This window comes from Euprymna scolopes, chromosome 9 (genome assembly GCF_053919585.1).
Source record: "Euprymna scolopes isolate OS-2025 chromosome 9, ASM5391958v1, whole genome shotgun sequence".
Classification (NCBI taxonomy): domain Eukaryota; kingdom Metazoa; phylum Mollusca; class Cephalopoda; order Sepiida; family Sepiolidae; genus Euprymna; species Euprymna scolopes.
Genome location: NC_136490.1, coordinates 104226544 through 104246792, shown reverse-complemented (window position 1 = coordinate 104246792; position 20249 = coordinate 104226544). Strand labels below are relative to the sequence as shown.

Here is a 20249-nt window from a genome sequence, read left to right as displayed (position 1 = left end):
ACTGGGAATCAAAATACAGCTATCGTGTTTATAGTCGACAGACATATTCTCAGCCCCGTAGCCTCGGCACCCGTAAAAGATATCTTGAAATCTTTACTTATATTCATATTTTGGCTAATTCTTTTTAAGATTATGTGTGTGTGTGTCTGTGTCCGTGTGTGTCTGTTTATAAAACTGAATATAGATAAATATATATAGATGTGTATAAATTTTTACAATTCTCAATATATAAGACATAAGTTGTACAATCTTCCAGGTAGCTGGAAAGCAGACATGAATGCTTGGTCGATCGGTAAGTTATTTTTTGTTTTATATAACTTTACTAAATTGACATTCGTTCATAACAAAAAACTACCGAAAAAATTTAAATTAAATTATTTAATCCACACTAACTTCGTTTTAACTGCTATTTTTGTAAAATAATGACAATTTCCTTGAATTTAATTTAATATACATGGAAGTAAAACACTCTGGTTTTTTTTACTAATTTAGTAAGGAGACTATATTACATGCTATTTCAAGATCGACTACTGATTTCACTGCCTGCCCTTATATTCATTTTATTGTTACATCTAATACGATTAAGATAGACACTAGCTAACCAGGAGCAAACCTTTATCAATGAAATATACATGAGTAAGCTATCCGGTGCAACATTATTAAGAATCACGATGCATGAACTTCTGCAATTCTAATTTGGTCTATGCAAGGCAATAACAAATCCTGGCTAACTTAATCTAGAAAAACGTAGTTTTATCTACCAAAAATATCGCAAAGATCACAATAAACCTCCTTCATAAAAGGCAAAAATCTACCACGCTTATGAATGCCTATGCAACGATTACAATTTCATAGCACTTTCTGAGAATTAAGAGGCAATTGAACTACTCGTGATTATTATCGCATTAAATATATCTAATTATTAATAGATTTTTTTGTAAATATTATAATAAGACATTCATTTAACAATCCAGATAGTTATGCAAATTTGAATTAAACCATGCATTTAATACATAGGGTAGATTATGGTGTGTATATGCTTTTTCAATATTGCTCCTGCTTAAGCTGGATTACCATACATTAAGAAAATTTAGAGTTAAATATTCTTTATAGTTTGTCAGTATAATTCCAAATCATAGGAAAATAAGGGTAGTAATATGCGTTATATAACCTCCGCAGGTGTTTGTAATTGAATTAACTTTGAGACACACCCACACCCACACCCACCCACACACACATATATATATATGTATATGTATATGTATATATATATATATATGTATATATATATATATATATATATATATATATATATATATATATATATATATATATATATAAGCTTTTGTTTCGCAGCGGGTGTAAAGAGGTTTAAAGAATTAAAGGATTTGATGAAATATATTTTGTTTACCATATATAACTGAATCAATAGTACAGGTAAACTATAATTTTGTGGTATTAAATAAACCGTATGTATCTGTTATAATTCAATCCATTTGCATTTATTTTCAAGCAAATATAATATATTATTTAGTATTGAAAAATTGCTAATATATTTAATCAAATATATATATATATATATTGTGATCAGTATTTTTAATTACTTTGTGCTACATATTCAGTATAAACAAGACTGTAAAGTTCACTGACAAAAAAACTATTAACATGCATCTGAATTTATCGTTGGCCCTCATTATATCCAGATAAGGTTCCGACGTACTATATGGCCATATATCGCTATCAATTTCTTCATTTCTTATTATTCATTTTTGTACCAACAATTACTATTATTTTTAGTATATAGGACGGCTATTATATTTTTGATGTACAACAAGGTGCATTTACTAAATTATTTTATGCGTTTAATTGGCTGCATTTAAAATGCTGTTCAAGCCCAACGTAAGGGGGGGCAGTTAATGGTAAATTGTAAATAATGTTAGGCTCTCGTCAGTCATGTAGTTTTCTGTTTGAGGAAAGAGCGGGGCCGCATGTATTCTTTATGATGATATTCATTTTTATTTAACTATCGCTTATGCCTATTTCTGTATATTTTATTTTATTTTAATCTAATATAATTTTTTTTATTTTTTTATTTTTTTATTTACTGTATTTAATGTATTTTTAGTAAATGCATATTGTCAATACTAATTAGCAGATATTTTGATTAATCAATCGGTATCTCATGTGCTGTAATTTTATTTTATCTTTGGTAACTATGTATCTGGTATCAGGTTCTAATGGCTCTTATAAGCTATTTAATTTCTAGGTCTTTTTATTTTTGTTTGATTTTTGTATATCTAAATATTTTGGGGTATATGGTATTCTTTAAAGTATTTTTATGTTAACAATAGTCTTCATGTCTATTTTCACTATTACTAAACTAAATTCATTATTTTTTGCGTTAAATTGACTGCATTAAGATTATTCTTGAAGAAATCCCTTTAGGTAGGGCCCCGTTTGTTGTTTGGTCCTCCCAGTTTATTAGGAGGTATTGAGATACCGATTGATTAATAAAAACAATGTCAATTAGAAACAGAATAGGGGAATATGAATGTACTAAAATACATTAAAAAAATGAATATTATAATTAAAGAAAATATACAGAATTTGGATAAGCTATAGTTGAATAAAAACATAATGATAAACAATACATGTTGTCCAGCTCTTTCCTCAAACAGAGAACAACATGGCTTACTAGAGCCTAACATTATTTACAATTTATTATTAACTGACCTTCCTTACGTTGGGCTTGAAGAGCATTCTAAATGCTGCCAATTTAACGCATAAAATACTTTAGTAAAAGTGAAAATAAATATTTAGGCTATTGTAAATATAAAAATATTCAAATGGCTATATCAAAGAATGCCATAAAAAATCAAACACCTGGAAATTAAATAGCTTATATTATATCTCTTAGAACTTGATACCAGATACATAGTAACCAAAGATAAAATGAAATAACGGCATAGTAGATACTGATTAACTAATCAAAATATAAGCGGAAAAATATATAATAAAATAAAAAAGATACATATATTAAAGCGTATGAAATTAAAAAAATAAAAAATATAATATAATATAATAAGGAAAACAAAGAATAAAAAATTATTCCTCTTAACTAAAATAAAAAAGGACAAAGATTAAAGAGTCAATAAGATAGATAAATTACCTCCCTTGAAGCAATCAAGAAAAATCAATCAGAGCGGAACCGTGCAGAATAGTAACAAGAAAGAACATCAGTTACTAAATATACATTAGGTATTTTTTAAAAATAGAAAATTGATATTAAATTAAAATAAAATCTACAGAGAAAGGAATACGCTATAGTTAAATAAAATGAACATCGTTACAAACAATAAATGCGATCCTGCTTTTCCTCAAACAGAAACAACATGGTTAACGAGAGCCTAAAATTATTAACGATTTACAATTAACTGGTCGCCCTTATGTAAGGCTTGAAATCTTTGTGCCGATGTTTTTCTGACCTTCTGTACATAAATATTACGCTGTTATATCGAAAAAAGGTGTTGTATTTGTAATCGAGCAGTTTGTTGGAATTCTTTTCCCCAAAAAGGGCAAATATATATATATATATATATATATATATATATATATATATATATATATATATAAATATATATATATATATATATATATATAATCAGGAAGGTAAATGTTCTATATTTAGCTCATTATTACCTATATATATATATATATATATATATATATATATATATATGCATACACACATATATAATATAATATATATATACACATACACACATATCTATAATATAAAGCTGAACGTCTGTGTGGATTTGTGGCCACGAATAGGCTCCTATATGGTTGACTATTATAGATCTGCTCACATATAATGATAGAAACGTATAGACACAGGAATGGGTATGTTTGATCTGGCATAATAATGATTTATTAAAATGGTGGTGTCATCGTACGTGCCTAGTCAACAAAGTAGATGAAAAAATTAAAAATATTTAAAAAAAAAACGTTTACAAGTGTTTTTGATATAGATGTACATAATGATATTTGATGAGTATGTTTTAACTTAAATAGGGATGGTATAATAAAATTGTGGGGGCTTCATTCGCGCCTGCCCTCCATAGAATGGAAATAGGCACAAACTTTACTAAAGACTTTTCATATCTATCTGCGTAAGTATACTCGCATAATTAGTCTTCAGTTTGAAGAAATATGGTATAATAAAATTATGAGGTGTTCCTTCGCACCTTACCTCCATAGAATGGAAATATATGACAAAGTTTAACAGGTTTTTTTTTAATATAAATCCACAGAATATTGTGATAAGTGTTTTACTGTGAACAGGTATGATATAATAAATTATGAGGGTGATCTATTTTATTTTTACTTTCATCATATTTTGCTTTGGTTTTGATACCCCCAAATTCGAAGCTATCTCTGTAAACCCTTCCTTTTCATAACCTATTATACTTTCATAATTCAGAGTCCATTTTCTATAGGCTGTTTTTGACCCCAGTCAACGACGGGTACTTTTGCTTGTATGTATATAATGAAATAAGTCACAGATTAAAGATCAAGTGAATGTAGCTGTCAGATAGTAAACGACGGGTACTTTTGCAAGTGTGTATATATATATATATATATATACATATACATATATATATACATATATACATATGTATACACACATACATATATATACATATATACATACATATATACACATATACATATACATACATACATATATATACATACATGCATATATATACATACATACATATACATACATACATACATATATATATATACATACATACATACATACATATATATATATACATACATTATGTACTTGTCAAAATAGGCATTTGACATGGATATCAATCTATAGTTATAAATACACAATAAATAGGATACTCTTTTGCTAGATAACACAGTTTTTATGTCCTGTTGCACCCAATGTATAAAAAATATAAACTTAACCTATACTCTCATTAATTTATTTGTGCATGAGTACAGACAATTATCTACATATGTACATGCATAAATAATAATTAGAGGATTAATAATTTAATAAAATAAAACATGGCACATACCAAACTAGCAAATACATGATGTTATGATCTCTAAACATGACTGAGTTTACAAAATCTATTAGTAGTAATATCTCCTCCAACGTTTAATGAATTGACACATATCATAGACGCGGATATAATTGAACAAAGCGAAGGAATCTACGAATAATCACCGTAAACTATAAGTGAAAGTAAGATTCAGATTGGTCATTTTTACAACTTATTCCAACAGCAATTTACATGCAACTATCCATATTAAAAGTACAAATAACACGTATTGCAGTTAATTTATACAACACGTATTTTAGATTGTAACTTTTATGTTTCGTTTTGATAATACGAATAATTACTTTATTCGACATGATGAGCGACCGGAACTATTCATGTTCTCTGATTCATAATCTTCTTTATATTGGTCCTCAAACGACATTAGCCCCCTTCCTGCATAAAAGTTACACTGTGCCCTTTTTGGGGGTTTAATTTAATAAAAAATATATTCTGTTTACATAAAACACGATAGTATAAGGTACCACATATAGCACATATAGCGTGTATTAATAATCATTGGTGGGTTGCTCCCTAAACATATTTTTTCATAAAATGTATATTCCATATAAACAAGAGTGAGGCGGGGAGTAAGAGGAGAGGGGCAAGTCTATCTAGTATAGTAGTAGAAAGGAAAAGGACAGAGCGAAATACAATGATGTATAAGAAAGTATACTAGGATCGTTTAGAAAGGACGGACGCTAGAGCTTTCACAAGAATCAAATAACATTTATAATTATTACGAATAGTTGGTGTTTTCACTTAGCTTGCAATATTGCTGAAGTAAACTTTTCCAAAAAAGATGTTCGCCGATTTTCGGCAGGTAATCCGCATTATTGTCAATTTTCGTTCATTAATTATTTTTCTAATTTCTATTAAATAATTATAATTTCATCAATGGTAAGTGGCTCAACAGTTGTCTTGGAAATCGAGTAAAAGTTATGATACATTTACATCTGGTAAATCTCAGTACTCCAAATGCCTCTCACCGTTTCTTTTTTTTTTTGTTTAATAAACGGGATTCTAATATAAAATCTGCAATTCTCAACGACTTAATACTTAACCTATAGTCTCTCATTTCTTTTGTGCCTTTATGAATAAATGATATACTTTATTTTAAACAATACTTGCAGATGTCATCACTTGGGTTATCCCAGCCTCTACCTGCTTTAAGTTTTGATTTATAACAATAGGTTTATTTGAAGCTAATTCATTAAACAAGCTTTAAAGACATAAACGTTTAGTTTAAATTTGATTCTCTCGTCCTTCAGCTGAACTTAAAAAAGGGTATCCCAATTCACCTTCATTATAACTAGTAGAAGATTCTAGACGTATTTCTTATATTAAACTTATAGTGCAACGTTTTTGAACGCTTCTATTTACGAGCATATAATTGAATTCAAATTAAACACACATTAGATCTTTATTTGCGTGTTTAATATATGTTAATACTAATCTCAGAAACGTTTTATAATATCGACGTCCTCTCCGATACATTCATATCGGCATACAGATCATACTACAAGCAGACAAGAGAAAAATAAATGAAAATAAATCAAGTCTTAGGAAGATAATCTGGGATTCGGGATTAACAAATATAACTTAGTGCTGCCAACCCAACGTTCACAATTAGATAAAACGGTAAAACATCTATATACCGACCATATTTTAGATAGAATGCTAAAACTTATTATGAATTGTAATAACGTAAATCAATCGGGATTCCCGTATTCTTGAAAACTCATTAATAGAAATTAATAATAAATGACCTTCTTTTCCTGTGTATCCGAATAAATTTCCTAGGTTGCCAATTCAATAGTCAGACACAACACCAGTATAAGTATATATGTATAAAGCATATTAGTATATATTTCGTATATATATTTTCCAGACAGATTTCCTACTAATTATTATTATCACGATTTATAATGTCTTATATAGAAAACGAAAATGTAAACATTTTAAAGTTTTATTAAAGTGGGGTTAGATAGTCTCTTGGTATGTCTCAAGCCTTATAAAATTCATGAATGTTTAGTATTTCATCAGAATAAATCTCCCTAGGGTGTCCATAATGTAATGGCAAAAAATGCTATAAAGCAAGAAATTAAATAGGTGTAAAAATTAACTATCACAAAAAACACATACGCTAAATATTATTTAAAAAAAAATCATTAGACTATGCACACTAGTTATCTTAATAAAAATGTATATTTTTGAATATATTTATTTCGCTGTATTTTGTTAAGTGTTTAAGTTATAGCGTGCACCACTGTTTAGAACTAATATATGGAACGTAAACCGATGCTTGCAGCTTACTTAGTAATTTCATACCAAAGATTTTATCTGCAATTTTGTCGAATTGGGAATTATAGGATGTGGGTAGGACATGCTCTCATTAACCACGCCGTATTTTCTTCGTAAACAGACATCTTGAAATGCGACCTAGTAAAACCACATATCTTCATGATTTTCTCAGGGTTATTGTTACACTGCTAGCACACCCATCCTATGCTGACATCTGAATGCAACTTTTCAATTCCTTTTTTTTTAAGTTCCAGTTTTAATTTCATATAGTCCCGCCCGTCTGTTTAGCAAGAATATGGTAGAGTCATTGTATTAATGTGTCCCATCCGCATATATATTTTTACGTAGATGAAACAAGTGGCTCTGAGTTTGATTGGTATAATGTAGATGTCAAAGGAAAAAATGATACTGATTTCTGAATATAATGAAAGTATTTTCATGGAAATCATTCAAGATAAGGTTACTTGATTTAATGATCTACTAAGAGAAAAAGATGATTATTTCGAAGACATTCGATGCCTACATACTTAAATCCACACAATACTAACTCATTAGGTGGAAGGAAAACAGTAAGCTTGAAGAGAGTCCCACAATTGTGTTGTTCTTGGTTAGTTGGTTAGTTGTTTTTTTAGGCATATCAACCCTTTTCAGATTATTTAATTCCGTATCCAGTGGTTTGGGAGAACTTTTTTTTTTGATAGAATATTTTTCAAGTCAGTTTCTATTAAACCCATAGTTGGCACCCTAACAGGCACTACCAATCCGGGTCAGAGTGGACCTAGGAGCAATGACAATAAAGGGTGACCCAACACTCCCCAAAGCCTACAAGCAGCATCGGATACAGTTTAAGGTTATATCCACGACCTGTTGTTCTTGGAAAGCAGATACTGGAATCGGTAGCTTTACTACAATAAGGTATTAAAACAGCGAATAATTGGAGACATTTAGACCAACGAGACAGACTAATTGGATGAACGGAAGCAGAGAATATTGTGACGCGCACACATAATTACAATATTTGTAAGTAAAAACGACTATAACTAAAAACATCACGTCAGTGATTTGCAGTGAAGAAAAAATAGCCGGGCACATCCAATTACAGATCATTTTCGAAAATTAATTAATAACATCAAAATTGAACTGAGATTTCCATAAATTCACCAAGCCAAAGGCATTTTCATTCATACCGATATTTGGCGAATAAATATAATGAAAAAGAATATAATCAACTAAGATGAAAGATATAATTAAAATAAAGTTACGTAAGCAATATTAATGGATCAATCACATTCAAATAATTCAATTTGTCGAATGCTGCTTTCTGCTTTAGTGCGATGAAATTATATTCATGAACAAGCATTAATCCCTGGATGTTAAATGGATGTTATATTGATTACTAGCATTTTGCACGGCGTTGCCCCGGTGTGTTTGGAGGTGTATATTGAGCCAAAAAAAGCGGTCAATTTTTTAACTTTGACCACTATTATGGTCCCTTAACATTTATTGTTTTGAACTCAAATCAAGTTATTCAGTTAGATCCATGTCGAAGGAACCTATATCTAAAATCTCAAGTGTTTAGACGCAAAATTCTCGGAGGAGGTTGGTAGAGTTCTCCAAGGTGAAATCCTTGAACGTTTACCCCTTCACAGCCAAATTTCTGGCTGACAACGGATTACAAAGATTTTACAAAATATCACTGACCTGTATATAAAATTTCGAGTCGGTAGATTGAAAAGTGACGGAGATGTTGCATAGGAAACATACACAGACACTCACATACACACATACACTGTCACTTTTATAACTATAGCGATATATAGATAGATAGATTAGAGGCAATACGTTGTAATGATTAAAAAATAAAAAAAAGACTTGTGCGCCACCACCGAGAATCGAAACCAAACTGCTCAGCTCACAATTTCTTTTTGGCTCTGTAGTACATGACTAGGTTATGAAGACATTTCTAAAGCAAAGCTAACATTTAAAACGTGAATTAATAGCTACAACATTATCCAATCGTAATGCCGGCGTTCCACCATCACCTGATAATTTTTTTCATTTTTTTTAAATTTTCACACTTTTTCACCGATATTTCTCGGGTAAAACCCAAATATAAAGTTTTGTATGGATTAAAAAACCTTATATATATATATACAGTGTCCTGTCTGTAGGCCAAAAACTTGTTAAAAATATGTGCGTATACGTAAATATATATATAGAAATAATTATCTCTTCTCTGACCTTGAGCACGTAATACAATGGGGAAAGGAGTGGCTAGTTACTTTTAATGCATCTAAAACCAAGCTTCTCTCTTTACATCATCAACATTCTGATCCACATCTGGCATCGATTGAAATGAATGGATCTCGTCTTCAGGAGGCCTCAAGTTTTTACAAGCTTCTGAGCTTGACCAGTACTCCTGATCTTAAATGGAGCACGTACATCAAATCTGTTGCCAAGGCTGCTGGTAAATGGTGGGATCTTTCTATCGATCCGGTAGATATCTCACTGCTGTTGCAATTTTCTACCTATATAAGAGCCAGGTACGTCCAAGGATGGAATACTGTTGCCACATCTGGGCAGTAGCTGCTAGAAAGGACTTGTCCTGCCTTGATAGAGTTCAAAATAGACTTCGTATCCTCGTAGGAGATGTCCTTTTCTTTTCCCTGCAACCTCTATCTCACAGAAGAGATGTTGCGAGTTTGTTTCTGATGTATCGTTATTTTCATGGAAAGTGTTCGACTGAGCTTCAGTCTATGGTCCCCCTCGCCAAACTTTCACAAGAAACACTCGTCTAGCTGAAAACACTATCAATAATTCCCCCCCACTCGTTACCTGTGCCTAAACCTAAAGGTTGATTCCATGAACAAAGCTTCTTTCTTAGAACTGCACGCCTGTGGAATTGTCTTCCGTTTTCCTGCTTTCCGGCTGACTACAATATGGTTGTGTTCAAGTCTAACGTAAATAATTTCTTGATGAGCCGTTCCATATAAGTTATCAACTTTACCGAATTTTCATTACTAATGATTACTATATTGTCCAATTTCTACTGTACACTCTTTAACCCTTATCCTTCAGGGCCCTCTTGGCGTTGTGATGCTTATGTAAAAAAAAAAATTAAGTATAAATTATGTAGAATATCTGCATTAATATAATTACACGTAAGAGTTAACTAAAGAGGATCATCCCATGAGAAAACCGAATAAATTAATAGTGAATTAATTAAAATTAATGTTTAAAAGAATATGCAAATAGGCTAAATTTTTGCTAGTTAATGCAATTCCACAACCCATATATGGAAAGGTTGTATTTTCTTTTTAAATAGATAGAAAAGAGGGGTTTAAAGATGAAATCAATACATACGAAAAAAAAATGAATTTATAGGAGTATAACTTTTAGTATTTCAAAACGTTTCCAATTTCAAGATAATAATATATTTTTACTTAATATATATATATATATATATATATATATATATATATATATATATACATGACGGATTCATTGTTGTTATTTCGTCTGATGAATTAAGGGCAAAATAGATTCACTGATTTTTATAATAATTAAGGGATTGATTTGGCGCAATGAAACAGATACTGTCAAGAATTGTAAATGTCAACTGAATTAAAAGAATAAATCATAAGATGGTCATCATCGTCGATTTTGGAATATAGTTTTTTGTCATTTATTCTCTATATTGCACTGTCAGTACATTGAGCTTTTTTTTAATAAGGATTGGTATATATTATAAGAAAATACATTTCTACAGAAATATATATATATATATATATATATATATATATATATATATATATATGTGTGTGGGGGGTGTTTGCGTGTGTTTAGATAATTAACATCACTATATTTATCCTATCAGTTGTAACACTACAGCATACAGCCTATATCTGACGAGCGATCATTTCGAATTCTATTGAAATGTTTCATTCTATTCTCCTGCGAATTCGAAATGTGACACTTCTTCAGTTTGCCTGAAGCACTAACGAAGATGATTCAAACAAATATGTTACATTTGAAGACAATATATCGGGTTGGCAAGAAAGTTCTTGCTGTTTTTATACTTTTAAATTGAAATGAACTTATCTCGGTTTAAACAAGAATTTATTGACCGAAATATGCACCATAAAAATCAGCACACGTTTGCCAACAGCAAACAATTATATTTATTCCACTAGCATAAACATTCTGTGTTCTGGAAAGATGAAGTTGTTGAAAGCGTTTTTGATATCGCTTAAGCATTTCTCAAAAAAGTTGTTGAGTTGCTTAAAAAGAGTTAGTTGGTTGGGGAGAGGTGAAGAATATGGCGGATGAGGCAGTATTAACTAGTCCAATTATTTCAACTGCTGCAAGGTTAGTATTGCAACGTGCGATCGGTCATTTTTGTGGAGAACTTGGCCTTTTCTGGTGACTATTCTGGGTGTTCTGGAAGTAATAGATTCGCTTGCATTAAAAAGTCACTATAATGGATATAACCATCCGCAGACTATCAAACAGTCGAAATGATCTTCTATTGGTTCCACTTGGGCTTCAGGAAGTTTCGTAGGGCTTTGTTAGCGTCTAACAACTCTGCTTAGCGTTGCCTGTTTTCGGAAAGAACCAACTTTTCATCGCAAGTAACAACCAAGTCGGATAACCGGTCGTCTCTGTTGCTTTAAGAAGGGGGTAGATTAAAACCCATACCAAAGTTTCTTTTGGTAGTCGTTTAATTTGTGGTGTACCTATTTATCAAGTTTTTTGTCTTTCCAATCTCTACCAAGTTGTTGAAACTCATCGTATACATTAGGTGTAATTCAGAGGTAAGTTCTCGAACAGTTGTGCGTAATTTGGCTCTTAATTGATGGTTGTCAAGGTCCGCTTGCCGACCACTTCGCTTAATACCTTCAGGACTCATATTGCCACGACTAAATTACTTAAATGGCTATTGTACTCTGCGTTCAGTAATGCTTTTTGGATCAAATGTTTCGTTGATAGCGCGAGCTTTTTCAGCAGCTTAGTTAGAATTGTAGAAAGAACATTGCTATTTTGCATCTTGTATTAAATGTACTGTAAAAAATATATTACTGCTTCAAACCTATTGTAATTTACACGACCAGTAAGAGCAGATCACGTCCTTTAAAATTATGTATAAAGTAAAGCTATTATGATGAATACTTATTTTAAAATGCATCCTTTGAAATAATAATTAAATTCAAGATCTGTCTTCTCAACCTTATATATATATATATATATATATATATATATATATATATATATATATATATATATTACCATTTTATCTGCTTTGTTACAAATGTTGCGGTTACAGGATCGTATGAAAGCTCCAATAACTTCATCAGACTTTACAGAAATAGTAAAATCTTAAAAAAAAGTTATTGGATCAATGATAAGATTCTGTGACTTAAACATGTGTAACTAAGCAGATTAATCGGTAAAGATATATATTTATATTGCTCTGCAATAGTATTGAGCACTCCCTACAGGTTTTTACTAATTTCCATTTTCGCTATATATATATATATATATATATATATATATATATATATATGCATATATATGTATATATATATATGTATATATGTGTGTGTTTAGCATTAGGAGCTGTGTAATTATAACTAAGCATATTCTTATTTTTTACTATGAGATAAATCTACGTATATCAATCTGAATAGCTGCACAATTTATTCAGCATCTATAAAGTCGCTAAGATGAAAAGAACTACAGTATAACATTATTCCTATTAATATCACAACAATACGAAAACTTTATCTTTCTCTCGTGCATTTCTTCATATGATTACTTTATTTTATTTATAGATGCGTTTCCTTATTTCATTATTCATACTTGAAAAACATGACGACTAGTGATAATTTCTTAATCATTAAAAAGGATGTATCCTACAATTTTAGATTTTTCTTAGAGAACAAAACTTTAGTACAGCTTGCTTGAAAATCGTTTAGTTTTTTTGGGGGGGATGGGTGGCATTTATACATAAATGTTTCGCCGTCTGACCTTTTGAGCATGTCAATAAATCTTAGTGTCAACACTTTTTAATCAAAGTTTAAACGAGAAGTTAATAACATTCCTGAATACTAACCATGCATATATCGTTATTTTTGTAACATGTTCTATTTTTCCCTGAAAGTCTTGACGATTTTTCCGGCGAATTAACCTTTATGGGATGGTGGTATGCCCAAATAACGATTTCTTCTCCTTATTGTTAAGGACTCTCAACAATAGCAGTTGTCTTGTAATGGGACCCACTACGAAAATTTATATTAATTACTTTCTCGTGGTAATGCTTATGAGGCGAGCACACCCAGGCTATACTGAAATTAGAATACAGCTTTTGAAACGTCATTCTCTATTGTCGCTTGTATAGGAGCTTCTTTGAGTAGTAGAGGGCAATTCAGAAACAGTTGTTTACATTGTTGTGTCGCCATATAAACATAGCTTGTTTCTTATTTTCCATCAAATAATATGATGTCGATGCCTTCGACGCCTCTATTATAACATTGCTCTAATACTCTATGCAAGTTAGCAATAGTAATACTGATGTTTAAAGAAATATCCACTTCACAAATTAAATCAAGCTAAAAACACATATTTTATTTGATTGTCATTATGTGAATTATTCCAACTTTGATACTCATCTTTAATATTTCCACACACTTTGGCCTGAGTAACTTCTTAAATTCTCACGGTTCAACTTGTAAACGGGAACAATTGTTATATTTCGAAATTTGGTACTCATCCGAAGTTTTAAACAACATATATTGTGGCCTTCGAGAGAAGATCAAAGTGTAGTATCTGTTCCGGCAGATACTGCAAGCTATGACTGGCTATGACTAGCAAAGACCGGATGTGGGGGCAACCCCACATGCCTGACCATTAACCAGCTCCCATTTCCCACCTCTCGGGAGCTGGTCTCCTTTTTTCCATTCCCCCTCCCTTCACTCCTCACATTAAAAATCGGCCTTGTGCCTAATTTGCTCGGTGGGGGAGCAAATAAATACCATCTGTTCCGGCAGATACTGCAAGCAAAGACCATATGTGGGGGCAACTCCACATATAAGACCTTGGTCAATGTAGGGGCAACCCTTCATACCAATTGTCACTATCCAGCTCCCCTACTCCCCGGGGAGTTGGTCCCCATTTCCCCTTCACTCCTCACTTTAAAAATCGGCCTTGTGCCTAAGTTGCTCGGTGGGGGAGCAAATAAATACCATCTGTTCCGGCAGATACTGCAAGCTATGACTAGCTATGACTAGCAAAGACCAGATGTGGGGGCAACCCCACATGTCTGCCCTTTAACCAGCTCCCATTTCCCACCTCTCGGGAGCTGGTCCCCCTTTTCCCTTCCCCCTCCCCTTCACTCCTCACATTAAAAATTGGCCTTGTGCCTAATTTGCTCGGTGGGGGAGCAAATAAATACCATCTGTTCCGGCAGATACTGAAAGCAAAGACCTTATATGTGGGGGAAACCCCACATATAAGGTCTTGGTCAATGTAGGGGCAACCCTTCATACCAATTGTCACTATCCAGCTCCCCTACTCCCCGGGGAGTTGGTCCCCATTTCCCCTTCACTCCTCACTTTAAACATCGGCCTTGTGCCTAATTTGCTCAGTGGGGGAGCAAATAAATGCCTCAAAGTGTAGTATCTGATCTTCAGATGGTGCACTTCAATTTTTTGTTCTCTGTCAGTGGAGGAGAAATCCTTCACGACTGAGGATTTTTTTCTTTTAGTTCCTTTTCTCCACGTTTAAAAACGACCCTGGTGTCTAACTCTGTCCCGTGGAGAGGCATTGTAAATAGGAACATACTATATTTGATTATTGAGTGTAAATAGTCCATGTGATGTCAGGCCGAGCCTGGTAGAATTTGCCTGTTATATTATCTTATTCAATCATATGTGATGTGGATTAAACCTTCAACATTTAGAATACTGTCTATTATAACTGATCGAACTCAGCAAATTTATCTTTTGTCCAATATATTTTTCATTAAGTCAGTTATGTGAAGAGAGAAAAGATGGATCACTATATAATAAAAGGATACGGACGCAGGCGGAGAGACACCATATACACACCAACACACAAAATGTATAATTATAAATATGTATAGATGAGAGAGGGAGAGAGAGAAACAGAGAGAGGAACTAGAGTTGAATTGTAAGATGTATACATAAGGTTAAGGTTAGTTTCACGTAGTAAGCTATTGGTATGGATGTTGACTCTATTTTTATACCAGAAATTTCAATTTGCACGAGGGTTCAGACCCATGTTAAACATATTTATTCTAATCCATCAATTTTGGAGTATTTTGTAACTTCATACATATTTAAACATATATCCGCTCATATAATAAAATTATTATGAACATAATTTGTTTAATCATGTCCAGGGCATTTTTATGTGTTTATTGACGTAATATCTCCTAAGTAGAATCACAACACAACACAAGAAACTTCAAACAAACATACACCTTTTAAAATATTAACGACAGGAAAACGAGTCACGAAAATGCAACCGATATTAAAAACCGGCGCTCAAATACATATTTGCAAACTACTTTTAAATGGCAGTGTATAAATGAAAGCAATCGTTTATATTCATGCCCTTATTCGTGCAACGTAGTGTTAACTTTATATGCGCACTCTGAAATCCAGGAGTTAATTATCGGTCGAAACTTAGTGCCTACGTATGATGTAAACACAAAAGAATCTTATATTCATTCTGACATCACAATTGGACGTATAATCGTCCGTCCGTATTTAGCTTTTGCAGATTCCACCTTATAACTCGGGACTGTTACGTTTGCGGTAATAGTAAAGTGTAAATAGTTGTAGGGTTATAATGCCCTTAAGGCAGTTTTATATTTAAAGTTCGGTGTATATATAATAACTCTTTACTGAGACTGAGCAAGCATCACTAAGCCATAACTAGTGCTGTGACAACAGAATATTCGAATCAGTTTTGACTCTCGGTTATATATCCGACACAGTTAGACACAGTTAATCAACCGAGAACCACCCCACTCTATATGAAAGCATTTAAGATATCAACGCATGCTCAGGAAACAAAACAATGCTTTTGACCTAGCCCAAGTAATAACTAACAATAAACATTAGTTGCTTCATAATTTTCAGGGAAGTGCACTACCGTATAGTTTTCGGATTATTCGAACTCATCATCTCCTCATAAGTGTTATCCTGGCAACATTTCAGCCTTTAGAATACGAGACATTCTTCAGATGTATCGGAAATCGGTGCGTAATACAAAGGGAAGATTTTTTTTTTTATCCAGCGGATCTGCACTCTCTCATTTCCTCGTCAATAAATGGTTGGAAATTATAATGATTCGCAATTATATTGTTAGTCGTGTACGCATTGAGGAATAAATTTGATATACAGAGAACAGTGTAACTTGTAACATAATATACTTAGACGTAGATAGTACTAAGTGCAATTCAGTTTGAATCGACATACTTCGGAATGCTGTAGGTTCAATTCTCCACACGTCTGATATTAATAATACGACTGCGACCATTTCAAACAGTGATAACGGACTAGAGCATAGACACAGAATTGATAAAAATAATGGATCTTGTGCTGATTATCCCTGTTGATTCCCTAATTTTATAGAAAGGTTCTTACCTTCGACAAAACATAAAGCCATGTATTTCCTTGCGTAATGGGTTGTTAATACTAAGTTAAATATGAGATTATTAGTCCGAATAATTAACAAATACGATGTTAACTTCAATTTACCACTGGAGAACAAATTGTATATAGATTAAAACACACACACACACACACACACACATATATATATATATATATATACATAAATATATATATATATGTACATATATACCAATATATATATATATATATATATATATATATATATATATATATATATATATATATATATTACGATAAACAACTTAAAAAAGATTAGCCTATTTTATGCAGCGTTTATGGCATGCTTTTTTATGTTTTGTAGCAATAGTACAGTATATAAATATCCGTATAATAGTTTTCTGTTTTAGAACATATTAATTAAATATTACAACATTGATAAAATGGACCACTCAGTTCTCACCCAGTTATAAATCTACATAAGGAAAATGACTCCAGTAGAAAACTTTCAATATTTAGATTATTATTAGATAAGCATATCACACTCTCTATACTCTCTAAACGTAGTTTCTTTATAAAGATTCATACAAGACATCGTATAGTTGTATAATATGTATATATATATATATATATATATATATATATATATATATATATATATATATAAAGTTTTTTTTAAAATTTATTGTCATAATATTATTTTGTATTCCTTCACGTCACCAATTGAAAACGAATAAAGAAAAGTTATAAGCCTTTATACTTTTCGTATTATTTTTTATTTATTTCCATTCACATATATATATATATATATATATATATATATATATATATATATATATATATATATATATATAGTGGGGAAAAATAAGTGTTGGAAACATCCCATTATTCTTTATTTAACACATTTTTTATGCAGCGAATGACGCGAAAATTTAAAAAGAAATAGTTACTAATTTAACAATAACACATAACTTTCGAAATTGGAACCTTTTAATGCATAACAAAAATTATATTAAAAAACGAGAATAACCGGAAAAATGTATTGGGCACATTGTTTTAACTTATATTTTATTACTATTTTTTTTATAAATAATGATGGAAATTGTTATTGGCATGTTAAGTTGTTGACACTATTATACGTTTTAGAAGTTTTTCGATTGTTGTAGACCATACTCTACGTTGTTGGAAAGTATTGGAACACGGTAGTCCCCAGCAACCATCACGCGTGAAGGTTTTCAGGATGATTAAATGTAAAGAACTCTCTCAAGTCGTCCGTTATAAGATTATTGCTGAGCACAAGAATGGAATTGGTTATCGGCGTATATCTGCTCAATTCAAAATTCCTGTAAGCACCATACGAAACCTTATTAGGAAATGGAAGGTGCATGACTCAACCGTGAACCGTCCGCGCACCGGAGCTCCTCGCAAGATGACGGATCGAGCAGTGAGAAAGATTGTACGAAAAATTCAGCAGCAACCGAGAACCACACGAGGCAATCTTCAGAAAGATTTGGAAGAAGCAGGGATAGTAGTAACGAAACCAACGAGTAGTAATGTACTCCGACACAACGCTCTTAAATCGCGTACACCTCGAAAGGCACCATTACCAAGAAACTGTCATGTTAATGCTCATCTGGAGTTTGCAAGAGACCAGTTATTGAAAACAGATTATTACTGGAAGAATGTGATCTGGTCCGATGAGACGAAAGTGGAACTTTTCGGCATTAACTCTGTACGTCGAGTCTGGAGAAAAGATGGCACAGAACACGATCCCAAGAACCCCTCCCCCCAATGTAAAGTTTGGTGGTGGAAATGTCATGTTCTTGAGATGCTTCTCTTCAAATTGTACCGGGCCCCTTCATATTATAGATTAAAAGATGAATGCAACCAAATATCAGAAAATTCTTGAAAATAATCTCTTGCCTGCTTCCAATGCGTTAGGTATGCGACAGGGATGGATCTTTCAACAAGATAATGATCCCAAACATACTGCAGAAATAACATCCGATTGGTTCGTATAGAACAAAATAGATGTTCTAAGTGGCCCAGTCAGTCCCCAGACTAAAATCCTATAGAAACTCTATGGAGAGAGCAAAAAATCGTGGTCCACCAGCAAGGTCCAGGTAATATTCAGGATTTGAAGAAAGTATGTGTTGAAGAGTGGGCCAAAATGTCACTGAACTTTGTCACAATTTAGTTTCGTCATATAGAAAATCTCGAAACTGTAATAGCCAATAAGGGGTTTTCAACTAAATATTAGATGGAATTGTGTTTATGTGTTCAATACTTTTTTTCCAGCTATTCTCCTTTTTATTATATAATTTCTTTATGCATTATAAGGTTCCAATTACGAAAGTTAGTTGTTATTGTTAAATAAGTAACTATTTCTTGCTAAATGTTAGCGTCATTCGACGCATAAAAATGTGTTAAATAAAGAATAATGGGTTGTGCCCAACACTTATTTTCCCACTATATATATATATATATATATATATATATATATATATATATATATATATATATATATATATATCCATTCTCATAAAGTCCTTTTTCGTTGTATCAGAGCTAATCAGTACAGTTAACAAGCACCTTTCGCTAGCCGTGGATAGAACTTACAACCATCGCATTTAGTGTCTGGAGCTCTAACCACACGACTATTGATCCACTGATTGTTTCAATTGCCTATTACATAATCATATGCCCATCCCTTAACAGTACTCGAGCTACTATTCCGTTTACAAAGAAACAGACAGCGAGACTCACTCAATCGCTAAATAAGCAGCGGGTGAAATATATTTAGGACAGTATATATATATATATATATATATATATATATATATATATATATATATATATATATATATATATATATATATATATATATATATATATAATGGAAATTACCCTACGGTTGTAAATATTTATCTAAGTGCGACTTTATCTATTTTTTAACTAAACTTTCCTTGAAACGTTTTCGTATGTATTCTAATCATACTAATAGATTTTTTACCACCCCTCACTGTGTGACTTCAGTACTGCTTGCAAACACATAAGTATTTCTCTACTTTGCTAAACATTTCTCCCATCTCACAAGAAGTAATCGTGTCTTACAAAATAAATCGAAACCAAGGTATTAATGTACTTTGTTGACATCTAATTT

The 20249-nt window shown here is 31.8% G+C and overlaps 1 protein-coding gene across 2 annotated transcripts in view; it reads left to right on the top strand.

Annotated features, from left to right (window-relative positions):
* Window positions 1–20249, top strand: part of LOC145284796 (uncharacterized) — a 279090-nt gene that overhangs the window by 114732 nt on the left and 144109 nt on the right. The window contains exon 2 of one of the 2 annotated variants that reach the window (XM_080133762.1): window positions 257–292. The exons of the other annotated variant lie outside the window; for it this stretch is intronic. Within the exon in view, the coding sequence (XP_079989888.1) occupies window positions 257–292 (36 nt within the window). The remainder of the gene's footprint in view (window positions 1–256; window positions 293–20249) is intronic. 2 annotated transcript variants of the gene reach the window in all.